General features: G+C 37.2%; 1 protein-coding gene across 6 annotated transcripts in view; it reads left to right on the top strand.

The window, feature by feature from the left end:
- The window catches only part of FOXP2 (forkhead box P2), a 422,240-nt gene that overhangs the window by 390,746 nt on the left and 6,494 nt on the right, over nt 1-25,000 (top strand). For 5 of the 6 annotated variants that reach the window (XM_051621617.1, XM_051621633.1, XM_051621625.1 and 2 more), the window contains 2 exons: nt 1,307-1,376; nt 2,217-2,380. The exons of the other annotated variant lie outside the window; for it this stretch is intronic. In XM_051621617.1, the coding sequence (XP_051477577.1) occupies nt 1,307-1,376; nt 2,217-2,380 (234 nt within the window). The remainder of the gene's footprint in view (nt 1-1,306; nt 1,377-2,216; nt 2,381-25,000) is intronic. 6 annotated transcript variants of the gene reach the window in all.

Raw genomic sequence — 25,000 nt, forward strand, 5'->3', positions numbered from 1 at the left:
GTTGGTGGTTGGTTTTGTTCAACTGAGTTGTTCTGTAATTCTGTAACCTAAGTGAGTCCTCTGTGTACTACAACCTGACAGACAAAGCGAGCACTTATGTGGAGAATACGTAGCAAGCTAATAGCTGTGCTGGTGCATTCTCTTCAGTGAGCTAACATTTATTTCATTTTTGTGGTAAATGCTGATTTCTGTATGCTCCTTGCCTGCCTTGCCCATAGAGTTTGCTGCAGAGGAAAGTGATAAAGGTTTTGTTTATTCAGTGTATTTCACCATATGTTTGTCATTTTGATTCCATCTACCATAAGCTCTTCTACTATATAATAAAAATAGCCCTGTGTACATATGTTGCCCATGTGTTAAGAGTTTCATATGTGCCTGTTTTTACTGTAAACCTCTGACAGAAGCAGGGAGTCGTTCAAGGTCATTTTGGAATATAGGTATCATACACTACAGTACTGACCTCAAAAATATCTTCTTGATGAGGGTAGTATTCATGAGAAGCCTTCACAGAAGGACCTTTGGCATGCTTACTGCCCTACTTTCAAATTAATCCCATGTCAGTATGACTGGTTCTGTGGATGCTTTTTATTCCTTTAGAGTATATAATTAGTTTTGATAAAACCATTCAGAATACCAAAGGTGCAGAGAGGAAAGCTGGACGTTTTTCTTTGCAGAAAGGTATTGTATTTCTGTAATGGATCTGTTTGTAAACAGCCACCCAGCTGACCTCTGGAGTCATCCTAGGCACTTATTTTCTTGAAAAATTAATTCTATGGGGATCTAGCATATAGTATTTCTAGTCTGATTTAAATCCACTACATTTCATTTGCTGGAAACTGATCCACTGTATTGTTCACTTACAGTTATTTATAAGCTGTACCCTCATAGTTTCTTGGAAAGCAAGAGTAAGATCTTTTTATTCAGCGCCTTAGCCTAGTTGTATGTAATATATTCAAATGTGTACCAGTGTTCAGAAAACCAAAAACAAATGACACAGCAAGCATAGCTGAGGCAGGTGTTGTACAAAGTTTAAAGCTATTTCTGTCAAATTCTTTCAGTGAGATCAGAACCTTTATGAGTCACTATGGCCCTGCTCTCAGAGCAAATTTCCACATGGGCCTAATTACAAGAAGACTCTAGCTTTTCTTATGCAAGTAAATCACTGTTCTGAAGGGTTGAGCCCCTTCACCCCCGACTTAATTTCATTTTTCCTATTTAAAACTCTGGTCTTCTGAGCTGAAAAATGAATCCATTAACCCAGTAAGCTAGCCTGTTTTTTAAACTTTGAAAAATCATTTATTTTCAGAAGCCCAACGTTAGTGAAAAACATACCCACCAGCTTAGGCTATGGAGCAGCTCTTAATGCAAGCTTGCAGGTAAAAAAAAAAACTAAATTATTCTTTCTTTGCACTCACCAATTTTGTTCTAATGTGTGACATACTTAATTTCCTGTTGTACTTTGGTATTGAGTTACCTGTATTTACATTTATGTGGACCTGATGGTCATTCTAAGTAGTCTGGTTTATCATCGAAGTAAGTTGTATTACCTAGCACTGCAAGAAGTACTAGTTCTTATTCATGCTACTTTTGATGTGAAGAAGCAAGAAGGACACCCTGTGGCAAAATCTGGAACACTCGGTTTTGCTGCAAATGTTAGATTGATAGAAGCTTTTGCAAATGCATGTGGATATGCATTAATATTTATCCAAGCTGTCATAAATGATTTCACATCATAGTGTTGGGGAACATGGTGCTCATGGCAAAAACTTTAAAGTTTAATTATAATATATAATTTTTATGCAGAAGAGGCAAATGTCAGGACTTTTTTATTTTGAGTTAAGTTCTGGTCATTTTTTTAAAGTATAGCAGCTGCCTGCATTATAAAGGAACCATACGTTGTGTGGAAGGGCATAGGGGTTAAGTATAATTCAAAGTCAAAAAATTATGTAAAACTAGAAAGTGCTATGAATATTGGAGCACAGTTAATAATGGAAAATAATGAAACCTATGGAAGAGAAATAGTAAACCAAAAATAGAGACGCTGTTAAAATCAGAATGTGAAAATCATTGGAAAATACACAAAATCCTTCTGACCACCTCTACAACTGCCAAAAATGAGCTGCTTTCTGTGTGTACATTCATATGCATATGATCATTTAGAAGTTATTTGAATACATACAGACTAATCATTTTATTTTTACTCTTCATTTTGCTAGGCTGCACTGGCAGAGAGTAGTTTACCATTGCTTAGTAACCCAGGATTGATAAATAACGCATCCAGTGGCTTACTGCAGGCAGTCCATGAAGATCTCAATGGTTCGCTGGATCACATTGACAGTAATGGAAATAGCAGTCCGGGCTGCTCTCCCCAGCCTCACATGTAAGTGCAGTTAGCATCCTTCCCAGAAAAAATGCCTTAGTCTAAGACACAGTATTACTCCAAAGGGCTTTGAAACATGGTAAGTGAAATATCTGGAGCTATATGGTTGAAACTGAATATTTATATTAAAACAGTTAAATAGATGAGTCTTCATTTACTTCATACTAAGATTGGTGGAAGTTCTTTTTTTAAAAAAAAAATAATAAAACTTCTTCAGCTTGCTTGCAAGCATCGAATGTAATGGGAGGCTGATCTCTTGTCATTTTCACATCCTGATTTGTAAAGTATAGTCGCAGCGTTCATGTTGGAATTAGTTGTAATTTTAACTATGAGTCTCTAAACCATTTATGAACTGTAGTAGAGATATTACTCATTTATATAAACCGTAAAATGCAAAGTTTAACTGTTGCCCACAGTTTACATAGAAGCCAGTAAAGTGTAACTTTTTGCCTGTCGTATAAATCAGTGTAATTACATATTCAAGTTTAATTACTGGTGCGTCTGTATTGGCAAGGTTTATATGTTATATTTTATGCAAGACTACGATTCCTATTAATATTTAGCAGCTAACTATATCATTAATTACTCTAAAATCTTTCCCCTACCATCTTTTTAATGGAGCTGAGAGAGTGGAAGTATTAAAAATTGATGTATTGTGGATTTCAGAAATGTGTCTGAAGCTTTAGAAATGCCTGGCCTTAATCATTGATGTCAAATGTGGCAGTTTCTTGTTTACTAAATAGTAAAACATGTATCTTGGAGGTATTGTTTCTCAGGTTATTTATATAATAAATTAGCGGTGTTATAGCTAAGTAGACTTAGATCTAAGTTTACTATAGGATGATTTTTAATGTGGATATAAAATTATGGTCTCTTTTTCCCTGTGTTTAAAGTAGCTAATCTGCTTGGCTTTCTTTCATTCCATTTTCTCTTCCACGTTTTCAATGTTCATTTTAATTTTTAGAGTGGGATATTTAGCAATAACAGTAATTGAGACCAAACTCCCTTTTTGCTTACACTCTGGTGTGTGGAGAATGTGTTTTGACCTGACCTTTTTTAGGGGAAGTATTTTGTTGAGCTTTTCTTTTTATTATCATGTTAATATATCTATGATCACATAGAAATGTTTATTGTCGTGCCTTTAATTATTTCATTACAATTTCTTCTCTTTGCCTTTGAAAGCAATACACTGTGAACATTCATTTATTTTATCAGGTTCCAAACCATTACTTTTTCAAAATGGAAAAATTTGTCTTTTGGAAGTGTCTTTAGGTGTATTAAATAATACAAAGGAAGTAATAAAACTTGAAGTAGAAAGAACATGACTATATGCTCTTGAGAGTAACACTACTCTAAAACAAGTAAAGTGAGCAATCAGACAAAAGTTTTTATATCCCATGCTTTATGCTATCAACCATGCAGTGGGTAGCTTGAGGCCTTTTACTTTTAGCAGTTCTCCTGAGTATGCTAATGCTCTCTTCCTGTATAAAATGCCAAGACAATAAAACTTTAAAGAGCAAACAAGAGTTAGATCATGTGTGTTAAAAACAGCTACTTTACAGAGAAGAATGACACTTGCTATTAAAGTTGTTTTGCAAGTGTTTGGCAGATCTGTTTACATATCCTATGTGCTTTCTGCCATTCTGCTGGATAAACTGAGGTATCTGTGCATATGATTATGTAGATATATCTACAGTTACAGCTGTGTTTATAGCTAAAATACAGCATATTGTAGCAATTCTTGTCTATAAAACAGGCAAATAACTTGAGTTACACCCTAACTCCAAGATTCAGTCTTCCTCTCTTATTTCTACGATACACTGTTTTTGAAATACTGGTGGCTTTGAAATTTAGGACTAGATGTTTCTCAGTTTTTGATAAAGTGAAGCAACAGAATGTAAATGCACTGAGATACCACTGGAGAAAGAGTGCTCATTCATCACTTGCACCAAATTTAGTGCAAGATTACTGGGCTTCTCTGAGGCCAAGAGCTGTCAACTAAAAATACAGGCTGTGATACCTGCTCACATGTGAAATTTCTGCCTTTACCTTGCTGAGGGAGACAAGAATATGACAAAGTGAATTAATGCAATCTGCAAAAAAAAAATCCAGGTAGAGAGAGACTTTTGCAGGAGGCAAAGGACCAAGGAAGAGGAGGGGCCTCCTCCTTACCTCTGTGACCACATTGAACAGGGCCCCTCTTTTTTGTTAAGAGAGTGCTATTTAAGAAAATGAGAAAAGAACATAAGGAAAACATGACAGTGGTAAAATAAGTAAGGAATATGGCCAAAAATAAAGAGACACTTTAAATTTCACACTACCTACACAAATTGCATAATCCTGAGGGTTTTTTTAATGAAAAAGTAGTTAATACACAAAAAATACTGCTACAAGCATCCACTTGCCTGTAGCTTCCTGAGAAGGTTCACCCAGGAACTCTAGGTGTTTCTCGTCTAGAGAAGCGTTCTTGGAGGGAGGGTCATAATTACTATGCTCATTTACAAAGTATGTGGCTCCGTTAATCTCCAAGTAGATTAAACCTCTGTCTCCTGTTTCCTAGGAAAGAGTACTAGCCACAACACTAGGAATATGCTGAGGAATTACGTTGCCTGCCATCTTGAAGTTGGCATGAGCATAGTATTAGGGAAAGGGACAAGAAGTTGCGTGCAGTTTAGAGATCAGAGCATTCAGTTGGGAAGGGACAGACATTGGATTCTAGACAAGCTTCCAGGGAGAGACATTTGATTAGTGTTAGAGCATCAGCAGGAAATGCAAAATGAGCCCCAGTGATAGTGTCAAAACCAAGCATCTCGGGCATTTGGTTGTTAGAATTGTACTGAATATATAATTTTATCACATAAGTGTATGACAGCAGAACTTTCTTTATTTGTAGTTAGTATAAACGTGTCTTTTTATAAACATAAGGAAAAGCATGTATGTGTATACAGTAATCAGTATTTCTGTGCTTTGAATATGAGAACATTATCAGGGAAATCTGTTTCTGTTACTGTAATACCTTAGGTACTCAGTGTCAGAAAGTGGGGAAATTCTTCTAGTCTTTGGATTTGAACCTGGTACTTCACATCTCGTTCTCAAACAGGAGTAGTAAGAGCAGGTAGGATAATTAACTTACCCGTCTTTGGGCAGGTATCTAACATTGGTGGATGAATCATCTATCTTATAAAATAGTCTCTGTTCATTGACTAGAGAAAGATAGTAGGTATATAACATCAAGTAAATGGGTAACGTTTAAATGTTTGTTAAGTGCAGTGAGTTATAGTCAGTGTATTTAGGGCAGTGGCACTTACAGTTTTTGCCACAGGTGATGATATATAATCTCCTTTTCGTACACTTCCTGAACACTTAAAAATCAGGGAACAGTTAAGGTTGGAGGAAACCTTAAAAATCATCAGGTTCCAACCTCCCTGCTATGAGCAGGGACACCTCACACTAGACCAGGCTGCACAAAGCCTCATCCAACCTGACCTTAAACACCTGCAGGGAGGGGGTGTCCACTACCTCCCTGGGCAACCTATTCCAGCACCTTACTACCCTCATGGTGAAGAATTTGCTCCTGATGTCTAACCTAAATCTACCCTCCTTCAGTTTAAAACCATTATCCCTGGTCCTATCACTACCCTCTCTGGTGAAAAGCTCCTTCCCAGCTTTCCTGTAGGCCCCCTTCACGTACTGAAGGCTGAATAGCACCAACAGTCTCAGTCTTGTCTTCATAGCGGAGGTGCTCCAGGCCTTTGATCATCTTCATGGCCGTTTTCTGTACCCTCTCCAACAGCTCCATGTCATTCCTGTGTTGAGGGCTCCAGATCTGTACACAGCACTCCAGGTGGGTTCTCACCAGAGCAGAGTAGAGGGGCAGAATCCCCTCCCTGGCCCTGCTGGCCACACTTCTTTAGATGCAGCCCAGGATGCAGTTGGCTCTCTGGGCTCCAGTGCACACTGGCAGCTCATGTCGAGCTTCTCATCTACTACCACCCCCAAGTCCTTCTCCTCAGGACTGCTCTCCAGCCATTCTCCCCCAAGCCTGTATTTGTGCCTGGAGTTGAGCCAACCAAGGTGCAGGACCTTGCACTAGGCCTTATTGAACTTCATGAGGCTGGCATTGGCCCACCTCTTGCCTGTCAAGGTCCCTCTGGAATTGAAGGTTCATGTTTGTGGGAAAACCTTGATAAACTTTTACGAACCCTGAAGAAACAACATTGGCTGAGACATGGAATGATACTTAAGGACAATAATCATAGTTCATGCTTTAGTGATAACTTCTTTTTAACCAGCATGTCATATTCAGTATAATGCTAAGGACTTCAGAAGGATCAAAGTCTTGAAAATATAGGAGGAAAAATAATATTTATTTCATTATGATCCTGATGTTCATTGAAGAATCTAGATTTATTTGCTCTGAAGGAACTGAAAGTCAGTTCTTACTCTCTGGGATGAAATACCAGGGGTGGAAATTTAGTTCAAGCAATTTTCTGGTGTTTGTTGCTGCATTTGTACTAAACTGATCACATTTAAGTGATTGTTGCAACTGGCACTGCCCAGGTTGTTTTATTGCCAGAACACTTAGTGCATCTCTTGTCCACAGGTTCATATTTTGACAAATGCATAATGCAAAATGCCATTTTACTTCATTGTATATACTTCGGGGAAAAGGCAAAATTTAAATCTGCAAAGGTGTTTATAGCAGTTGAGGAAAAAAGAAAAAAAAGAGGTAAAAAAGATGTCATCAGAAAGCTTGGAAAACAGTAGACTGAAAAAATGTAGCCTTACCATAGGAAACAATGGGGTGGTTGTGCCATTCTGTTAAATTCACTGCAGCTCATTGAAGAAGGAGTAGGAGGAGTTAGCAAAGGAGATAGGGAAAGCAAGTAGCCTTCTGGAAGGGGGCTGTCATTACAGTATTCTCCCTGCTCAGGCTGTATGACAGTATAGACTGAGTATAATGCAATTCTTTCATATTCTCAGTTGATTTACAAAAATAAGCTACTTCCTACCAGCAAATCCAGAATCCTGGAGATAATGGATTTCATATTAATTTCTAGAATTTTAATTGTTTATTGGTTTTTAGAGGTACAGTGAAAACCAAAAATACAGTTTTTAAGAGTAACTTCCTAGAAAACATGAATGTATATATCCTTATCTCATATGACCCTTTGTGTTCAGCTATTGTAGTGCTGTACTCTCTTTGTACGATGAGAATTCTTTGAAACCAAATGTTTAAGATACACATGTATCTCACAATCTTTAAAGCTGTTTCTAGAAAATGTTACTAGATTGTTGAGAGAAATAATAACTTTTGTCCAAATGAACAAGAGTGAGAGTCAGTCTGAGACAAATTAGAAAAATGAGCTTTTCCAGTGTAATCCTTCGTCTTCAGTTCTGGCTGTGAAAAGGTGAGTTCCAACTATATGTGCTTTCAGTCACCTTTTCCTTTGCATTCTGCTGCTGTTCCCAACCCCACTCTTTTACCTTTCCCACTCATGCCCTGAGTGGATCATTTCTCTCTGCAGTTCTATCTACATAATCATCAAACTTGTTATTTTTTTTTTTTCAAACTTTTTTATCTTTAAATTTTATTCCCAGAGGCAAATATGATTATTCTGCTCTAAGATCATTTACTTTTGAGGTGCTTTGGTTTGAAAGCATTCCATTGTCAGGTTGTTCCCATATCTGATTATTCCAGTCCCCCACTGTTAAGCTTTCACACCACTTACAGTAGGTTACCTATCATTCCAGTTTTAATCCCTTTCATTCCCTTGTTTCTTTAACTTCATAATGTTCCAATCCCCTGTCTTTCCTTCTTTCCTTTTTTTTTTTTTTATCGTTGCATTGTCCTATTTCATGATCTCTTTGCATTTACCATGGAGACTTGTTCTGTTCCAGGAGACTGCTATGATCCAAGTCTCTTGTTCATTGTATAAAACTTGACATAGTATATAAGAAAATAAACTCTTGAAACACATCAATTAAAGGGATATAACAAGCATTATTAAATAGGTGAGAAGCATGTAATTGAGCAGATGAATGTGGTAGCAACTGCAGTATTTCTGGGTATCCTTGTTCATAAAAAATGTTTCACCTTATCACATGATATTTTAATGCCTGTATAATTTAATTTCACACATTTTGATTCATAAATCTAACTTAAGATAATAGGCAAAGAGACTGTGGCAACAATTGATTTTTATTTCGGTATGAAAAGAGTAGCAGCTAGGAAACATAGGAGCTTAAAGGTTATAAATTTTGTCTGAGTGTATGGCCACTGAAAGAAGCTCTATTGTGAGAATACGCAGTGAAATAATTTTGTCTTTGCCAAGGACTGTGAAGTGTCTGGAAGTGACAGGCAAGTCCAGCAATCCAATACGTTATCATACTACTTCCTTACTATTTGCATTTTTTTGCCTTTGCTAATTGTATGGATCATGCAACAGTAAACTCTTTTGAGTTATGACTGCCTCCCTTCTTTTGTAGAGCTGCTCACAAGCAGGTGGGCACTAATGGAAACATAAGGAATGATGTTTTGATTAATACTGTTTTTCATCATTTCTATTAACATAACTTTTCACTTTAATATTTCCCTACATTCCCTATATTCTTTTTAAAAAAATATTTTGCATTACTTTTCAGTCCATTTGTCTTCTACATTTTGCTTCTCTTTATCAGTTTTCTTATCTTTCAAGACTGATGTTCCAGTCGTTTATCATTTCCTCTTTAGCTTCTTAAATGTTACATGTCTTACCTTGGATTAGAAGTTACTATTTTTCTTTACATTATTCCAGCCCCAATTGTTACACTTCTACAGTACATTCCCAATGCTCTTAACAAAAAGATCACTCCAGAGATACAGTGTCTTCAGCTGAAAAGTGCCAGATCCCCATGGCATGGCCTGTAGAAGTTGGTAGGCTCCTGTGGGGTTTCACAGGTTCTTTTTTGGAAGATATCTTGCTGAAAAACTTTGTGGTACTGCTGTAATGAATTCTCAATGTAGAGGCAAGATATTTATGCTTTCCACAAAACAGGTGTGTATATGAAAAGGCAGCATCTTAAATATTGTTATAGATGTTAAAAATGTGTCTGAAGATGTGCAAATAAAACTTTCTGCAGTGTGGTTTTATAAGTCTTAAATTTAGTTCATAGGAGATTCCTGTCTTTGTGCAACGCAAAAGCTGAGGTGATAGTGCCATTTACAGTGTATTTCCAAAACTGCACATACATTCACAAATTGTATCCACCTTTGATGACTCCATTTGGATTTTGAGTAACTGTACTATTATAGCCAAATTTTTTTAAGTGGAATCTCTAGGAGTTTTTTTGTAAATATACATGTCCAAAATGTGCCTGTATATTTACACATTATGAAAACAGATAAATAAAAACATACAATTATACCCAATTGGTAATATTTATCGCAGTAGTTTAAATGATGATCCATAAATCCAAGCAAAGAATATGACGTTATGCTCAGTATATGTTATTATTTGACTATTATTTAGTTTTAAATTTTGGAGAAAACTCTAGACTCTTTACACATGCTAAAATAATACAAAAGTTTCAACGCACTTCTTAAAAAAAGTTTATAGAGAGAGTTTGTCTCAATGTGAAACCCCGTGTGTATGTCACATAAAAATAATCAAATCTCAAGATAACTGAAGATACAATTATAGCTGGTAAAGTCCATATTCAAAAGCAGTCACCAAAATCTTCTGAGAAAGTGCATTTGGGAAAACATGATCTTGAATAGCTGCAGTCCAGAATTTAGAACAGTGCTGGAAATGCATGTTTAGCGCAGACCCTCATGTAGTTTCTGTTAGGTTTATAGCTGTAAGTGTTCTGGTGGTTTTCTCCAACTAAACAGCAATATTAAATGCTTATCTTAAATTGGACTGAACAAATCCAGCTGCCTTCCTCCTTTACCTACACTTGCATTCATTCCACTGTAACCATTAATGGAGGTTTAATCATAGTATTACAGAATCATAGCATGCCAGGTTGGAAGTGACCTCAAGGATTACCTAGTCCAACCTTTTTAGGTAGAAGCAAAGTCTAGATGAGATGGCCCAGCACCTTGTCACGCTGAGTCTTAAGTGTCCACTGTTGGAGAAGCCACCACTTTCCTGGGGACATTATTCCAATGTCCAGCTGTTCTCACAGTAAAAAATTGTCTTCGGATGTCCAATTGAGATGTCCCCAAGAGAAATTTACACCCCTTATTCCTCCTCTTTTATTGTGACTCCTTGTAAAAACTGAGTCTCCATCTTCTTGGTAGCCACCCTATAAGTACTGGAATATGGTGACAAGGTCCCCCAAATGCCTTTTTTTTTTTCTCTATGGTGAACAGACCCAGCTCTTCCAGCCTTTCCTCATATGGCAGGCTTCCCAAACCTTTGGTCATCTTTGTTCAGTTCTGGTCTCTGCTGTATGAAAAAGATGCAGACAAGTTTGAAAGGGTTCAGAAAAGGGCCACACAGTGTTCCTGATGTGGCCCTGGCAAATGCTGAATAGAGTGGGATGATGACTTCTTTAGCTTTGCTGGCGATGCCCTTGTTGATAAAATTCAGCTTCCTGTTGGCTTTCTTTGCCACAGCAGTTATATTGAGCATGTTGTCCACCAGGACCCACAAGTCCCTTTCCACAGAGCTACTCTCCAGGCAGGTGGATCTCAACTGAGTTGCACTGTGTTTTCCCATGTTGACCTTGATAAGTTTCTTGTTGGGCCACTCCTCCAGCCTGTTGAGGTCTTCCTGGAGGGTGGGTCTCTCTTCTGAAATGTCTACCTTCCCACTCAACTTGGCATTGTCTGCAAACTTCATCAGGGTGAATTTGATCCCAACATCCACATCACTTATGAAAATACTAGTGTTTGGCCCAATGTTGATCCCTGGGGTATCCCAGTTCTGACAGGTTGCCAGTTTGAAAAAATAACTATTATTTTGAAAAAAAACAAAACACCTTCTGAGTATGGCCTGTCTGCCAGCTCCCCACCCACTACACAGACCGCTTGTCTAGACTGTAATGCATCAGTTTTTCCAAGAGGCAGCTATGGAGGACAGTAACAGAAGCCTTGGAAAACTCCGCATAGACAGTGTGTACTGCTCATGCTGCATCAACTGAGCAGGTTACTTCACTGAAGAAGGCAATCAGGTTTGTCAAGTATTATTTGCCTCTGGTGAATCCATGCTGGCTTTTAATCTTCATTTTGGCAGACCAAACAGGCTCTTTCTGATAAAGCAGACCATTCCTATGTTTCCAGTAGCAGTTCCATAAAACTGCTCAGTTTGGGTTTTTACAGAGTTTTTTAAGCATTCCAGAAGTGGTTGTATACAATTAGTTTCTTCTTTTTCTCTTGTTCCACGGGTACAAAATCATTTTAGCAAAATTCAGCTAAACTGTTACATTTTGGGGGTTTTTTCATTATTTTGTTTGTTTGGGTTTTGGTTTGGTTTTTTGTTATTTTGGTGGGGTTTTTTTGTACAGTATTAAGGGATGGAAAGAATTATGCTTTTGTATCAATATGGAATTACTGAAATCACAATTTAAAGCATATATTTATTTTTTTGTGAGGTACCTACAGATGTAGTAATGAACAGTGTATTCACTGTAAGCATTTCATTCAGCTGGAATATACTGCTCTGTGAAGCAGAAGTCTGTGTTAAGCCCATGGTTAAAGTGTGCAGTTAAGAAGCAGGGTATGTTAACCTAGGTTCTGTGAAACCTCAGATACCTCCTAATCAACTCAGTCTGCAGGCAGTCAATGTTTGTGTTTTCTTGCAGAGGCCATACAGGTATAACATATTCTTCAGACATGTTGTCCTTCACATGCAAACCTTAAATCTGTAATAGCATAAAAACAGGAGGCATGATTAGTATTCACATGTTGTTGACAATTTGCTAAAATGTTCTGAGAACAAACAGAGTAAGTTTGGAGTGTCACATGTAAGAACAATCATTGCTGTAAAGATGAGGTGGTGATGACTGGGTACACAATCAATAATCTAGAAACTGTTGCAGATCACCAGCTGAGTGGACACTGATTAAGTTATGTGGTTGTGAAAGCATACATAACAGAAATGTTGTATGTAAATTGAGCTCTATCCTCCACCTAGTTCTTCTGATTTGACCTTTTCTGAAGACTGAGGAAGGACTTAAAATAATAGGTTTGTTGAGAAAAGAGAAACTGAGTGGGGAAATGATAGTCTTCAGAATCCTGTGCAGAGAAGATGGGAACAAATTTGTCCTTGTCCATTTGGAATAGGACAAGAAATAATTGATTAGTATTTTTGCAAGAAGAGTTAGGATAGACACCAGAAAAAATAAAAGCTTTTTGACTATAGAATAATGAAGTGCTGTTATCTGTACCAGCACCAAGACTGTGGATCTGCTGATTCTGAAAGTTTCTAAGAACAAATTAGAAGTGGTCAGAAGTGGTTTAGGTATAAATGATCCTACTTTGGGGGAGAGGATGGTAATGAAGAGACTATTTGATCTCTTGAGGCCCCTTCCAGCCCTATTGTCTTTTAATTCTTATAAAAAATATGGAAAAAGTAAGGTTTTTTTCCTGTTTGTCATGTCTTGCTAGAGTCTAGTTGAGGTTGTCCAAGTATATTTACTTTGCAATCTGGAACAGCTGTAATAGCTTAGTATCTTTAAGCACTCTTATTTCTAAGATTGAATTAACTTTGGCCTTGCAGAAAAAGATACAGTTAGTGTAAGATTCAACTAATCTAAGAAATGTCAGCTAGGGAGTGCAGACAGTCCTACATAGGTCAGTTTGACCCATTTGTCCCTGCCAATGTGACATGCAGTTCTACTTGTTAAATGCTGCCATCAACTATTCAGCAAAAAACGTAATGAAGGGCCAGCCGTTCTCCAGGCTTGTTCTAGTAAGCAAAGCTAGTCATCACTTCACGTCCTAACTCCTAAACGTTGAAAAAAATGAAAGAAAAGATCAATGCTCAAAAAAAATTAGTGTATGAAAATGAAATATTTTAGTAGCATCCTGGTGAAAATTTTGAAACAAACTCAGCATGCATACATTTTCCTTGCAGATACTGTTCCAGAAGAAAAAATGTACCATGCCCAGGTATAAGAGAACAAAATGCTCAGGTGCTGTTGCAAAAATGTTGATGATTTGCTCTAAAATCTCACAAAAATGTGCTGGAAATGTTACTGAAAGGATATTACTATCAGCCTTTTTGTCCCATACTATCTCTGTTCAGCTGTATGGTTTCCAAGACAGCAGAGTTTTATTTATGTAAAAACTTTCAACAGAAATAGAAAAACAATTCTCTATAGCATGTATTTATATTTAGATATGTACAAAACATGCGTAGTACAGTCCAAATTCTCCTGCCACTTTTCCTGGGCCATTGAATAGCTTTCCAGATTTTACACAGAGAACGTTTGCCTGTTTTAAACTGCAAGTAACACTTCATTGTTGCTGCTAAGTTTCTGTGTAACAGGTACAATTCTTAAAACTTCTCAACCATTAAATATCAGAACATCCCAGATCCATAACCTCTTTTCTTAAACTTTGTTGTTTTCAGGCTTGCTCTCTTTCAGTGGTTCTTCAACAACCCCCAAAATATTCAGACGCTCAAATCTATAGTACTTTGTAATTTTCCTTTGAATTTTTACCTTAAAAACTTGTGTGCTCTTTCTCCCTAATCCTTTTCTTTGTTTAGCGTGTTAATGTTTGATGTTTGAGCTACATGCAGTTGACGGTTTGAAAGACTTTAGAGGCCTCTGCCCTAAGCTAATTCCTAGTCAAGTTCCTACTTTTTTGTGGTTCTGTCACAGAGAAAATACGTTTGTTTAGACACCAAAGGGAGCAGGCCAGTGTCAAGGATGGGTATTTAGCAAGAGTGACTAGAATCAAACTGTGTTAGCGTCATCTTCTTAATCAGGACTAAATTCCTAAAAATTTAGATCCTGTAAGGAGGGATAATTTGAATGAATTTTGAGCCTCATTTGATATTTAAAGAAAATACAATGCTAATACGTTGGTTTTCCTGAAAGATCCTTTCTTTATCTATGGTTCAAAGATTTAATCTGATTATTTTTTCATAGCTTATAATAATATCAATGCAGATAAGGTAATTCTGCTAATTGTCTTGGCATTTTCTTACCAAGTTTAAAAAAAAACCCACAACAAACAAACAAACCCATGCCAAAACAATATGAAGACCTAGGCAATTTAATTATCAGTTTCACAGTCTAAGATAAAAATCTGTATGTTTTCATTACCCATTTTAAATAAAAGAATTATCTTTAATGGTTTTATGGCTTGGGGTATTTTTGTTGTTTTGCTTGGGATTTTTTGTTTGTTTTGTTTGTTGTTTGTTTGTTTTTTCATTTTGTTAACGGGAAACTAAATTATCCGGTGAGTATCAACAGATCTGTCAATTTATTCTCTAGAAATTTCTCTGTACAAAGTTCATTTATTTGTGCAAAGCTAAAAGGAAGAGGAGGACAACTAGTATATTTTTTTTTTTCATTTCTGTAAAGTTGATATTCTTGTTTTGCATATTTTCCTTTTTGTTCTACTTTACCACCAATGTCCATTTTCAAACTTTGTTTAGAATAGAAACCGGAAGTTTTAGTTGTCCTTAATTTAAAGTGAAATAGTTGCATTCTGATGTGTCTGCTCCAGCCACCCTAGGAACAAATGTATTGGTGCTTTTTGTAGATAAGCAGCACAAAATCATAGAATCGTAGAATCACAGAATCCTAGGAGTTGGAAGGGACCTCGAAAGATCATCTAGTCCAACCCCCCTGCCAGAGCAGGGTCACCTAGAGCACATCACACAGGAACGCATCCAGGCGGGTTTTGAATGTCTCCAGCAAAGGAGACTCCACAACCTCTCTGGGCAGCCTGTTCCAGTGCTCTGTCACTCTCACAGTAAAAAAAATTTTTCTGATATTCACCTTAAACCTCCTGTGCTCCAGTCCCTGAGTTGGGAAGTGCCTATGATGTAGAAGGGAAAAAGGAGAGGTTTGCTTCTAATCTCTGAATTAATGGCTGGTGGGTTTCTGTGGTGAAGGTCAATATCTGTTAAAACATTTTCCTGTAGAGTAAAGGCATATGGCATCTCCAAATTACTGAATACTTGCATATTTTAATCCTATTAAAAATATGTATTACATTTTAAAAACATACAGCTGTTTACCTGTATCACTTGCTGAGGATTTTAAAAAACTTTTCCTTAGTAGTAGCTATGTGCCTTTTCTAATTTAAAAAATTAGTAGTGGAATAATTAGTGATAAAATTATCACAAATTTTCCATATTAAATTGAGTAATCCTTAAGTATGGGGAAGGGGAAGGAGAGCATTTGCTTTTTTCCTTATTTACCTTATTTTCATACTTCTACTATATCACTTTTACTCATATCTCCAAGCCAGTACTCCTCTTGTGTTGACTTCAGTTGCAGCTAAATTAAATAAATTCAAAGCACTCCTGTCATTTTTAACGTTTCCTCCTACAGGTATATCTACCATGCCATAGGTCACTTCTGTTGGTGTTTTCTGGATTCTACTGTATTGTTTTTGAGATGAATTAATAATAGCTAAAAAGTAGTCATGTACATTGAACATAGGAGTTGGAGTGCCTCCTAGAAGTACATTAACATGTTTTATAATGTTGTCACTGACATTATTCTCTCCTAGTTAAGTCTAACCTACTGTTTTTTAACTTTTTAAGCAGAGTCACTATTGAAGGATTTATAATAGCATATTTTCCAGTGGTTACAGTAGGTAGATTTATATAGGCAGTTTATTTTCTTTCTTTTATTTGTCAACAGTAAATTGATCTGCCATGTTTTTCTTATTTTTATAGTTAACTTACATATGAGGAATACAAGTATATTGTGTGGTTACCTCTGTTTTGAGGTATTCATAATTATATTAAAAATATAAATCAAACGTAGGATCTTAGAGAATTCTCACTGTTAACCTACCTCCATGTTGTGAAATAATCTATTGTTCTTCCTTCATCTAACTAGTTTTATTACTGGCAAATCTTTTTGTCTGATTTTAGTATGAGTTAGCTTTTGAAGTTTTTCACAGGCTGTTGCAAATGAAGACAAATCCATCAGCTGCCACTGTTTACTGTTGTATTACTCTTAGAAGCCTTGTAGGACAAGTAAAATTAGTGGTCTTATATATATTCTTGTTATTCCCCCTCATTTGTCTAGTCACAAAATAACGTGGTTCACTTTGTATCACTTTGTTTATTTCCCCTTCTCCCCAAGCATTCTTTCAGATGTGTTGCGTGTTTCACTTACATCTTCTGCTGTGAAATCAAGTGAATTGACTTAAATGAAATTCAGATTTCATCCCAGGAATCCGTTTATCTTCATGTCTTTGGCTTTCCTTCATTTCTTACTCTGCTTTCAGTCACTCGTAATCACTGCTCATCTCTATCTGATATTTCTTGTGGCTGCTTACAGCCCCATTTCTCAATTTTAATTCATTAAAATATGGGGTTTTATCCAAATGAGACAAGTTCTGTCAGATTGGAAATATTTTTATTAGATCTTACAAAATTTTTACAGCGTTAGTATTCTGCCACATAAGCAAAACTGCTGATGTTGAAATCCAGAACCTTGTTATCTGTGCGAATACAAGCAAGAAAATACTTTGTCAGTTGTGGTAGGACTAATTGGGAATGCCCTGTTAGCCATTAAATTTATAAGTGATTTTTTAAAAGGTTTGGGGTTTTTTTCTGTTAATAAAAGGGTAATGTCTTAATATTTTCTGCTATCTATTGCCCCCTAAAATCCAAAAGATACAGATAAAATCACAATTTCTTTTCAGATTTTTGGCATTAAACTACCGTCTTAATCCTTTGTATCTCCTTTTAAGACACCATATAGAGCTTTGGCATACTCTTTAAAATAACACCATGCATTTACTTAGTTCAGATTTTCCGATAACAGTATCTTCCTGCTGCCCTCTCCCCTCTCTTACTAGAGATACATAACGCACCCTGAGTAGTTTTCTGCTGCCGTGTCCATATTAAATCTTCACATTTAATTAAAAATTGTACTTGCCTTTTACTCTGGTCTTCCATTTGCAATATCACGGTATTCTCTGATTTATCTTGGTACATAATATATCCTGGGACCTGTCCTGTAGAACATCTTTAGCAATATCATGGAGCATGGACTTCTTTCTCATCAGGTTTGAAGATTACATCAAATTAGGGAAAACGGTTGATATGCATAAGGGTAGGATAGCCCTTCACAGGACCTGTATGGGCTGAAGGATTGGGCCAAGAGGAACAGAATGCCATGCCCTGCACTGAGGAAGGAAGATTCCCTTGCAGTGATGCACATTAGGATGGCCTGTCTGGAGAGGTGCTTTGCTGAGAAGGCCCTGGGGGTACAAGCAGAGAGAAAGCTGGGCCTGAGCCAGTAGGTCGCCCTGGCAGCTGAGAAGGCCAACAGTGTCCTAAGCTGTATTAAGCACTGCAGAGGGCCAAGAGACTGAGGGAAATTATTGCCTCTGCTTCTCAGCACTCATTAGAACGCTAGAATACTGTGTCCAATTTTGGCACCTCAGATATAAAAAATACAGTGATAAACTAGAGCACGTTCATCAAAAGGCAACCATGGTGGTCAGAAGCAGAAGCAATTGCCCGGTGCTAAGAGGCTGAGGGAGCTGAGTTTGATCAGCCTAGAGAAGAGGTGGCTTTGAGGAAACCTGACCCTCACTACCTACAGGGAGATAAGCTGGAAGATGGAGCCAGGCTCTTCCCTCTGGTAGTGTAGACTGGGAGACAGCAGGTGTTAAGTTAAAATAAGAGATTCAGACTGGGTATGAAGAGAACTCTCCTCATGAGAAAAGTCAGGCAGTTTCTAGAGAAGCTGTATAGTTTACATCCTTGGAAGCTTTCAAGACCCAAATGGGTAAAAATGTGAGCAACCTGATCAAATCTTGTAGGTGTGCCTTCTTGGGGCAGGAGATCGATCTAGAGATCTGAGGCCACTTTGACCTGCCTTATGCCCTAGAATATGTTTCCATAAAGACAAAAAAGGAGAAAGTGAGCAGAACCAATTAAGCTTTTTAGCAGCCGAGCTCAAGGAGAAGGATGCTCTGGATTTTATTTTACAGATACCAGCGAAGTCATATCAGGTGCTCACTGAAGGGACGTATGTTACATATAGCAGAAACTGAGTTTACATCTTTTTAAGGTATCACAAAAGAAAAGTTGTTTTTGCAAGACCAGTTTTGTGCAGTTGGTTCTTATGGGGTCTGTGATTTTTTTTTACATTTTCTTTTTCAGAAGTACTCACGTACTTTTTATCTTAAAATAATTGAAGGGAAGGCATGAAGAACACTAGCTTCTTTTTACAGTGACTGATAAAATTTTATCAACACCTATTATAAATAGGAAAGCAAATCTCTAGTCTCAGAGATTGCAAAAGCAGTAATAGACTTCTACAAACTCATTCTTAGGTACTCCTACACCTTACTTGTTGCATCAGAGTCACTTCATGACCACTAATCATTAATTCCATATTATACCATCTCCTCTATTGATCAGCTAAAGAAGACAAACTTTAGTGACCTGATTAATTATTCCAGTGCACTCTTATCTCCTGTCAGAGTCTGCAGCAGTGCCTGTCAGCTAGGGCTGTTGTCTCTGCTTTCTATCACTAAGCATGTGCAACTCCCAACTCCACCATGGTAGACTTGAAATTCTTAGTGATAGGTAAGATGATAGATAGGAAAAAAAGTATATTTTGAAGTTATTTTTTGTACTTTGGTGTTGCATTTGTGAGAAGAAGAGTTTGCTACTTCCCTTTTATTCTCAACATGGCTCTTGGAGGGCCCAGGGTGGAAGGGTGTAATTTGAAAGTGGCAGGTTGAAAAAGCACATCCAGAAACCATCCCCATTGAGGAATGGGGTTTCAATAGGTATTACATTTCCAGTCTTCCTCCACCAGAACATTGCAGCTTCGCTCCCTCCTTAGTGAAATGAGGTAGCGCACTGTCAGCTGTCTGACAAGGGTATGAGACAATAGGACCTTCCTCCCTTTCCTGCTTGAAGCTAGAGATTTGCATATAGGTATTATTTTATCTAGAAATAATAGCACTTCTTCAGCCCTTCAGTATACATGATAAATACAAGGGAGCAGTGATTCCTGGTGTTCAAGGAAAATAATAATGGATTCTGTGACAGTTGTAGCATTACAGAATTTGTATTTAATTACTCGTCTAATATGCTTTCTCCCCTTTCTCAATATTTGGATTAGTATCTCCCTAAATGGCTGTACCTATTCATGTCAACAAGCAGTTCACTTCTGCTTAAGAAAAATAATAAACTTTTTATAATAGCATGAAATTGTAAAGAGACAAAATAATAGAATTACGTATCTTGAAAATACTGTAGGATTTGAGGATTTGTCTCCATTTGCCTACCAATGCATAAGTATAAAAATTCCAGATCTGAAACTGTGGATTGGAAAGGAGAGCTTTTCATTTTAAACAGCTGTAGAATATCCTGCAGACCTAGAACTGCACTGGCGAGATGAGCTACAGCTCCTCCTGATGCAATACTAGCCCAGATCTACTAGGAAAAAAAAACCAAACAAAAACCACAAAAAAACCCCCATACCAACAACAAACCAAACAAATGCATCAGTTATTACTTCTGGATTGTAGTGATTATCATTTTACCAAATAACATTTGGTGAAAAATATCTTCATAGAAAAGGCTAGTGAAAGTCACAGCTTTACAAATAGTAGGTCAGAGAGAAATAGAAGTTGTAGATAATATATGTTTCAAAAAGTAAAATCTAAGAAAATAGTTCTTGTTTTTCCTTCTATATAATTGGTTGTAAGAGATACAGGCGAATCTAAATTGTTAAATCTCTGTTTTGGAAGAAGGAAAGTGCTCAGGGTCTCTGTATTAAGTCAGTGCTGATGGTTATAAAAGGCACTGTCTGATTTTTTATTTTTTTCCAAGAAAAGTTGCAGTTTTTATTCAAAGCCTGGAATGATTACTATTTCAAACCTTGTTTACTGTAATTATTTATATTGTGTTTTCCTGTGTTCTCACTGCTGTTTTTCTGGATTCAGTATCCCCTTACATTAAAACTGATGTGACTCGAAACCTCTGTAGGAAACATGCTATCCATAATTGAGACTATTTTCTCAAGTATCTTTCCTCCTTGTTGACACCAGCTGAACTCAATTTAATTAAGAAATCATGTACTTGGTTATAGGATCTGGTTGTTTTCTTGTCAGCAACAGCATATGCTCTAATGTTTAAAAGTTGAATGTTATACTTGTTTGTTGCTGTTGCCTAGATTTTAGCAGGATTTTAGTAGCTATTATACTAAACCAGTTTTCCCAAGGCAGAATCAGGCTGCTCATGTGCAAAACTAAAAAGACAACTTCACCTCGGATCAAATGAGTTATTGTAGGCTTTGGGAATTTGGCTTTATCTCTAAATATTTGGAAGTTACTTTATACATTCCTGCCTAGTATATATTTATCCCTCAGCTGCCTGTCCTGTTATCTTTCTTTCTCCTTTGAAGCATCAAAGCTCTTCTCCAGCAGCCTACAAACAGTCTTCATGAGGCCTCTGTAAGTGTCCAGCAACTGTTACCTGTCTCCTGGCACTTGGCAGTCATTCCAGTTAAATGTTATATACAATGATGTCTTCAAGGATATAGTATACATCCAAGGACATGAGAATGTGAAGTTGGAGTTTGCCAGTTGCAGGAGTGAGAGAGAAATCTCCATGTAAAGCTACAAAGCATGTGGAACAGTGAATATTTAAGGCAGCCACAGAGTCAGAGGAGTTCAATGTTCTGTCGTCTATGAGCAAGAGAAAAGTGGTGTATTGAGATGAGCAGACAACACTGCAAGTTATTAGAATCCTTTATTCATATTACAAAGGACTCTCAGAGAGAGTTTCACTTTGGAAGTGCTGGGGTACAAGGAAAATATTATTTTATAACAATAGATCCATCAATTGTAGAGAAGGTGATCCATGGAAATGAGTATGTTCATTTTTTTATATTTGTCCCAAAATGTGCTTTGAAATAATTCAGTATTGCCATATTTTATTGTTGCTGCTGCAGCAGGCATCTCGTCTCCAGTTTGTTACACTGCATTGTTTGTCCAGAGCTCAGGTAGAGGTGTATTTTGCCAGCACTTGTTCAATAGGAGACAGCCGTTTTGATGAGGACATTTGGAGATGAGGTGGTAATACTTGCAAAGAGATTACTTCATCATCCCTTTATTCTACCAAAGACTGAGCAGTGACTGAACTCCTCACAGATCTGTGTCTAACCTCTTCATAAAGGCCCCCAAGGATGGGAACTCCAAGGCTCCCCAGGCAACCTGATCTAGTGCTTCATGGTCTGTGTTAATTTTTAACTCCACTATCTGACTTGTTGCTCTCTCTATAACCTAAGACATCCTTATGTCAGCCTTTTTTCATATAACAGTTTTTTTCCAATCTTCTACCTCGATTTTCTCAAGTTGCCACTTATTGGCCACACCAGTGAGCTTGCATTAACTCCCGTTTTGTTGATATCTGTGAATTTAATAAGTATGTATTTTATATTCTATGTAATTAATGAAAAACTGGTTCTGAACTCTGAATTGATCCATCAAAGAGCCATAGTAATCTTCATTAAAGTGCACATTCCAATTAAATAGTAGACAAGTAAGTTTTGATCAGAAGTCAGAAATCACTAAGCTATGGCTTGTTATGATTTATATAAACAGAATTATTATTAATAAAAAGACATGGCAAATATAAATATTTCTTAAGAATTTATGTTTAAATACTAGGCCCTTCACATAGGAATTTGACCTTAGTACACTGCTGCCGTTGTATAACAAAATGGTAGTGTAGAATATTGCACAAGATTAACTAGTATCTTAATGTGTAGTGCATTTTAAATAGATATTTCTTGTTATCCTCCCTGTTTGTACAGTGTCTGCACTCCCACCACAGAAATTTAATAAAAACAACCTGGGCACCCCTTTAAAGGAACTGAATTCATGGGTAAAAAATAAAAGTTCTGTAGTCAGAAGTTTTTAAGCATGGAAAGGAAAGTATAGCAATTAATTACAGAGTGGTTTGGGTTGGAAGGGGTGTTTAAGATCATCTAATCCACCCCCCCTGCCAAGGGCAGGGATATCCTTCTTTAGACCAGGTTGCTCAAAGCCCCATCCAATCTGACTTTGATCACTTCAATGATGGGGCATCCACAACTTCTCTGGGTAACATGTTCCAGTGTCTCGCCACCTTCATTGTAAAGTGTTTCTTCCATATGTCCAATCTAAACCCTCCCTTCTCAAGTTTAAAAATGTTGTCCCTTTTTCTGTCACTAGAGGTCATGGTAAAAAATCTCCATCTTGTAAGACTGCTGCAAGTATTTGAAAAGCTGCAATAAGGTCTCCCTGGAGCCTTCTCCAGGCTGAACAACCCCATCTCTCTCAGCCTTTCTTTGAGGGAGAGGTGCTCTAGCTCTCTGACCATTTTTGTAGCTCTTCTTTGGAACTGCTCTAACAGGTCCGTGACTGTCATGTTCTAGGAACCCCAGAGCTGGATACCTACTCCAGGTAGGATCTCAAGACAGCAGAGCAGAGGGGCAGAATCATCTCCTTCAACTTGCTGGCCATGCTTCTTTTTATGCAGCCCAGAACACAACTGGCTTTCTGGGTGGGAAGTGCATGTTACCAGCTCATGTCCCATTTTTCATCCACCAATACACCCAAGTCCTTCCCTGCATGGCTGCTCTCAATCCATTCATCCCCTAGTCTGTTTTGATACTGTGTATTGCCCTGCCCCAGGTGCAGGACCTCATGCTTGGCGTTATTGAACTTCATGAGGTTCATGTGGGCCTACTTCTCAAGCCTGTCAAGGTCCTCCTGGATGGCCTCCCTTTCCTCCAGCAAGTCAACCTCACCACTCACCTGGTCTGCAAACTTGCTGAGGGTACACTCAACCCCACTGGCTATGTCATTGATGAAGATATTAAATTGTATTGGTTCCATTATAAGCCCTTGAGGGACACCATGGATGCAGGAATATGGTGGGAATACTGGTGCACAGTCCTGCGAGCAACGTAGGGTATCTAATGTTGTAATAATAGTTCTGCAGCATCTGGAAGTGATCATTATGGCATTATTTAATGATAAAAAACATCAAAGACTTCCATCAAAAACTTAAGGCACTTACAATTCTGAAGAAGAGAGTGGATAACTGAAGCTTAGATGGAGTTCAGTCATTCTCTTCAGGACTTAAAATGTTTGAAGAAAGATACTAAGTAAAAAAACCAACCTTGCCAAAGGTCCCTTAAATCTCAAGGCACACAATTACTTATACTGCCTTAAAAAGGGATGAATGGGTTTCCTGCCCCTTTCAGAAGACCCTGTTTAAATGTTTTTCAGTGATAAAAGCAATTTCTAAATGACCCCACATTCCTTTGCCACGTATCTCCCAAACAAATAAGAACAAATACAGTCAAGTTTAAATGGAGAGTGGAGCACCTTGTTGCCTTTGAGTCCTAATAGTTGTATTCAAATTCAGTAAAGTCTACATTGATGTGGATGCTGCATGACCTCAGCTCACTCTGGGGTGTTCCAAACCTCAGGTGTTTGCTAGAAACATTGTAACAGTGAGACATAAGAGATTAGGCTCAATTTCCATTTTTAATCTTTATGGCAGGGTTAACTTTGCAAGGAAAATCAAGCAGTATGTCTTGTTCTTTACTGTGTTATCCATTACTGTGTAGTGGTATGCTGGATGTTAACCTAGATAGTAATCCAGTAATCCTTGGATAGTAATCTTCATTTGGATTCTAGCTATAATGCAGTCCTGTCTTGTAGATAACTTCTAAATACATTTAGTGTATTCTATATACTCTATTTGTGAGACAGTACCTACATACAGTGAGACTAGTAATGATTTTACTTTATTTAATATTTTTAGTTAAGAGTTACTGCATTTATATCTACTTCAACCGAGAGAAGAGGTAGCTTTCATATTTTTATTTATTTTTGTAAATTCAATTTTTTTTTTTTTCCAATTTATTCTTTGAGTAGTGAAAATTAAAGCTATTCTGCTTTAGTTTAAGGCAAATTGTAGATATTTATGCTAGGAATACTTAGAAAAAATGACAAGGGAATAAAGGTGATAATAAGGTACTGAGTAAAGTAGTTTTGTTTTAACAAGAATTTGGAGATAGTTGGTCCTTACTGTGCCTGCCTACGTAAAAATCTAATGCTCTTAGCACATCCTGTAGATATTGAATTCAGAATTGAATCCAGATGGATTCATTCCTTTTTTCCTTTTTAACCCATGCATCTGTGAATGTGTGTACACAGATGTTCTTACAAAATTGACAAAGTATATATTGAAACTTCAGAAGCTTGTCATACTAACCTTAACAAAATTCCTTACCAAGAAAGGAAGTATGTCTGATACTGTTAATAATTCCGAGTATATATTGGTTGCATATTTGAAACACAGTTCCCATTGTTTTGAATTATTAGGCTATTTTAATGCAACAGTTTTAAATACCTTATCATTATTAAAGGCAACTCATTTCCTGCTTTTCCAAAACATTGTACTG

This window comes from Apus apus, chromosome 1, assembly GCF_020740795.1.
Source record: "Apus apus isolate bApuApu2 chromosome 1, bApuApu2.pri.cur, whole genome shotgun sequence".
Classification (NCBI taxonomy): domain Eukaryota; kingdom Metazoa; phylum Chordata; class Aves; order Apodiformes; family Apodidae; genus Apus; species Apus apus.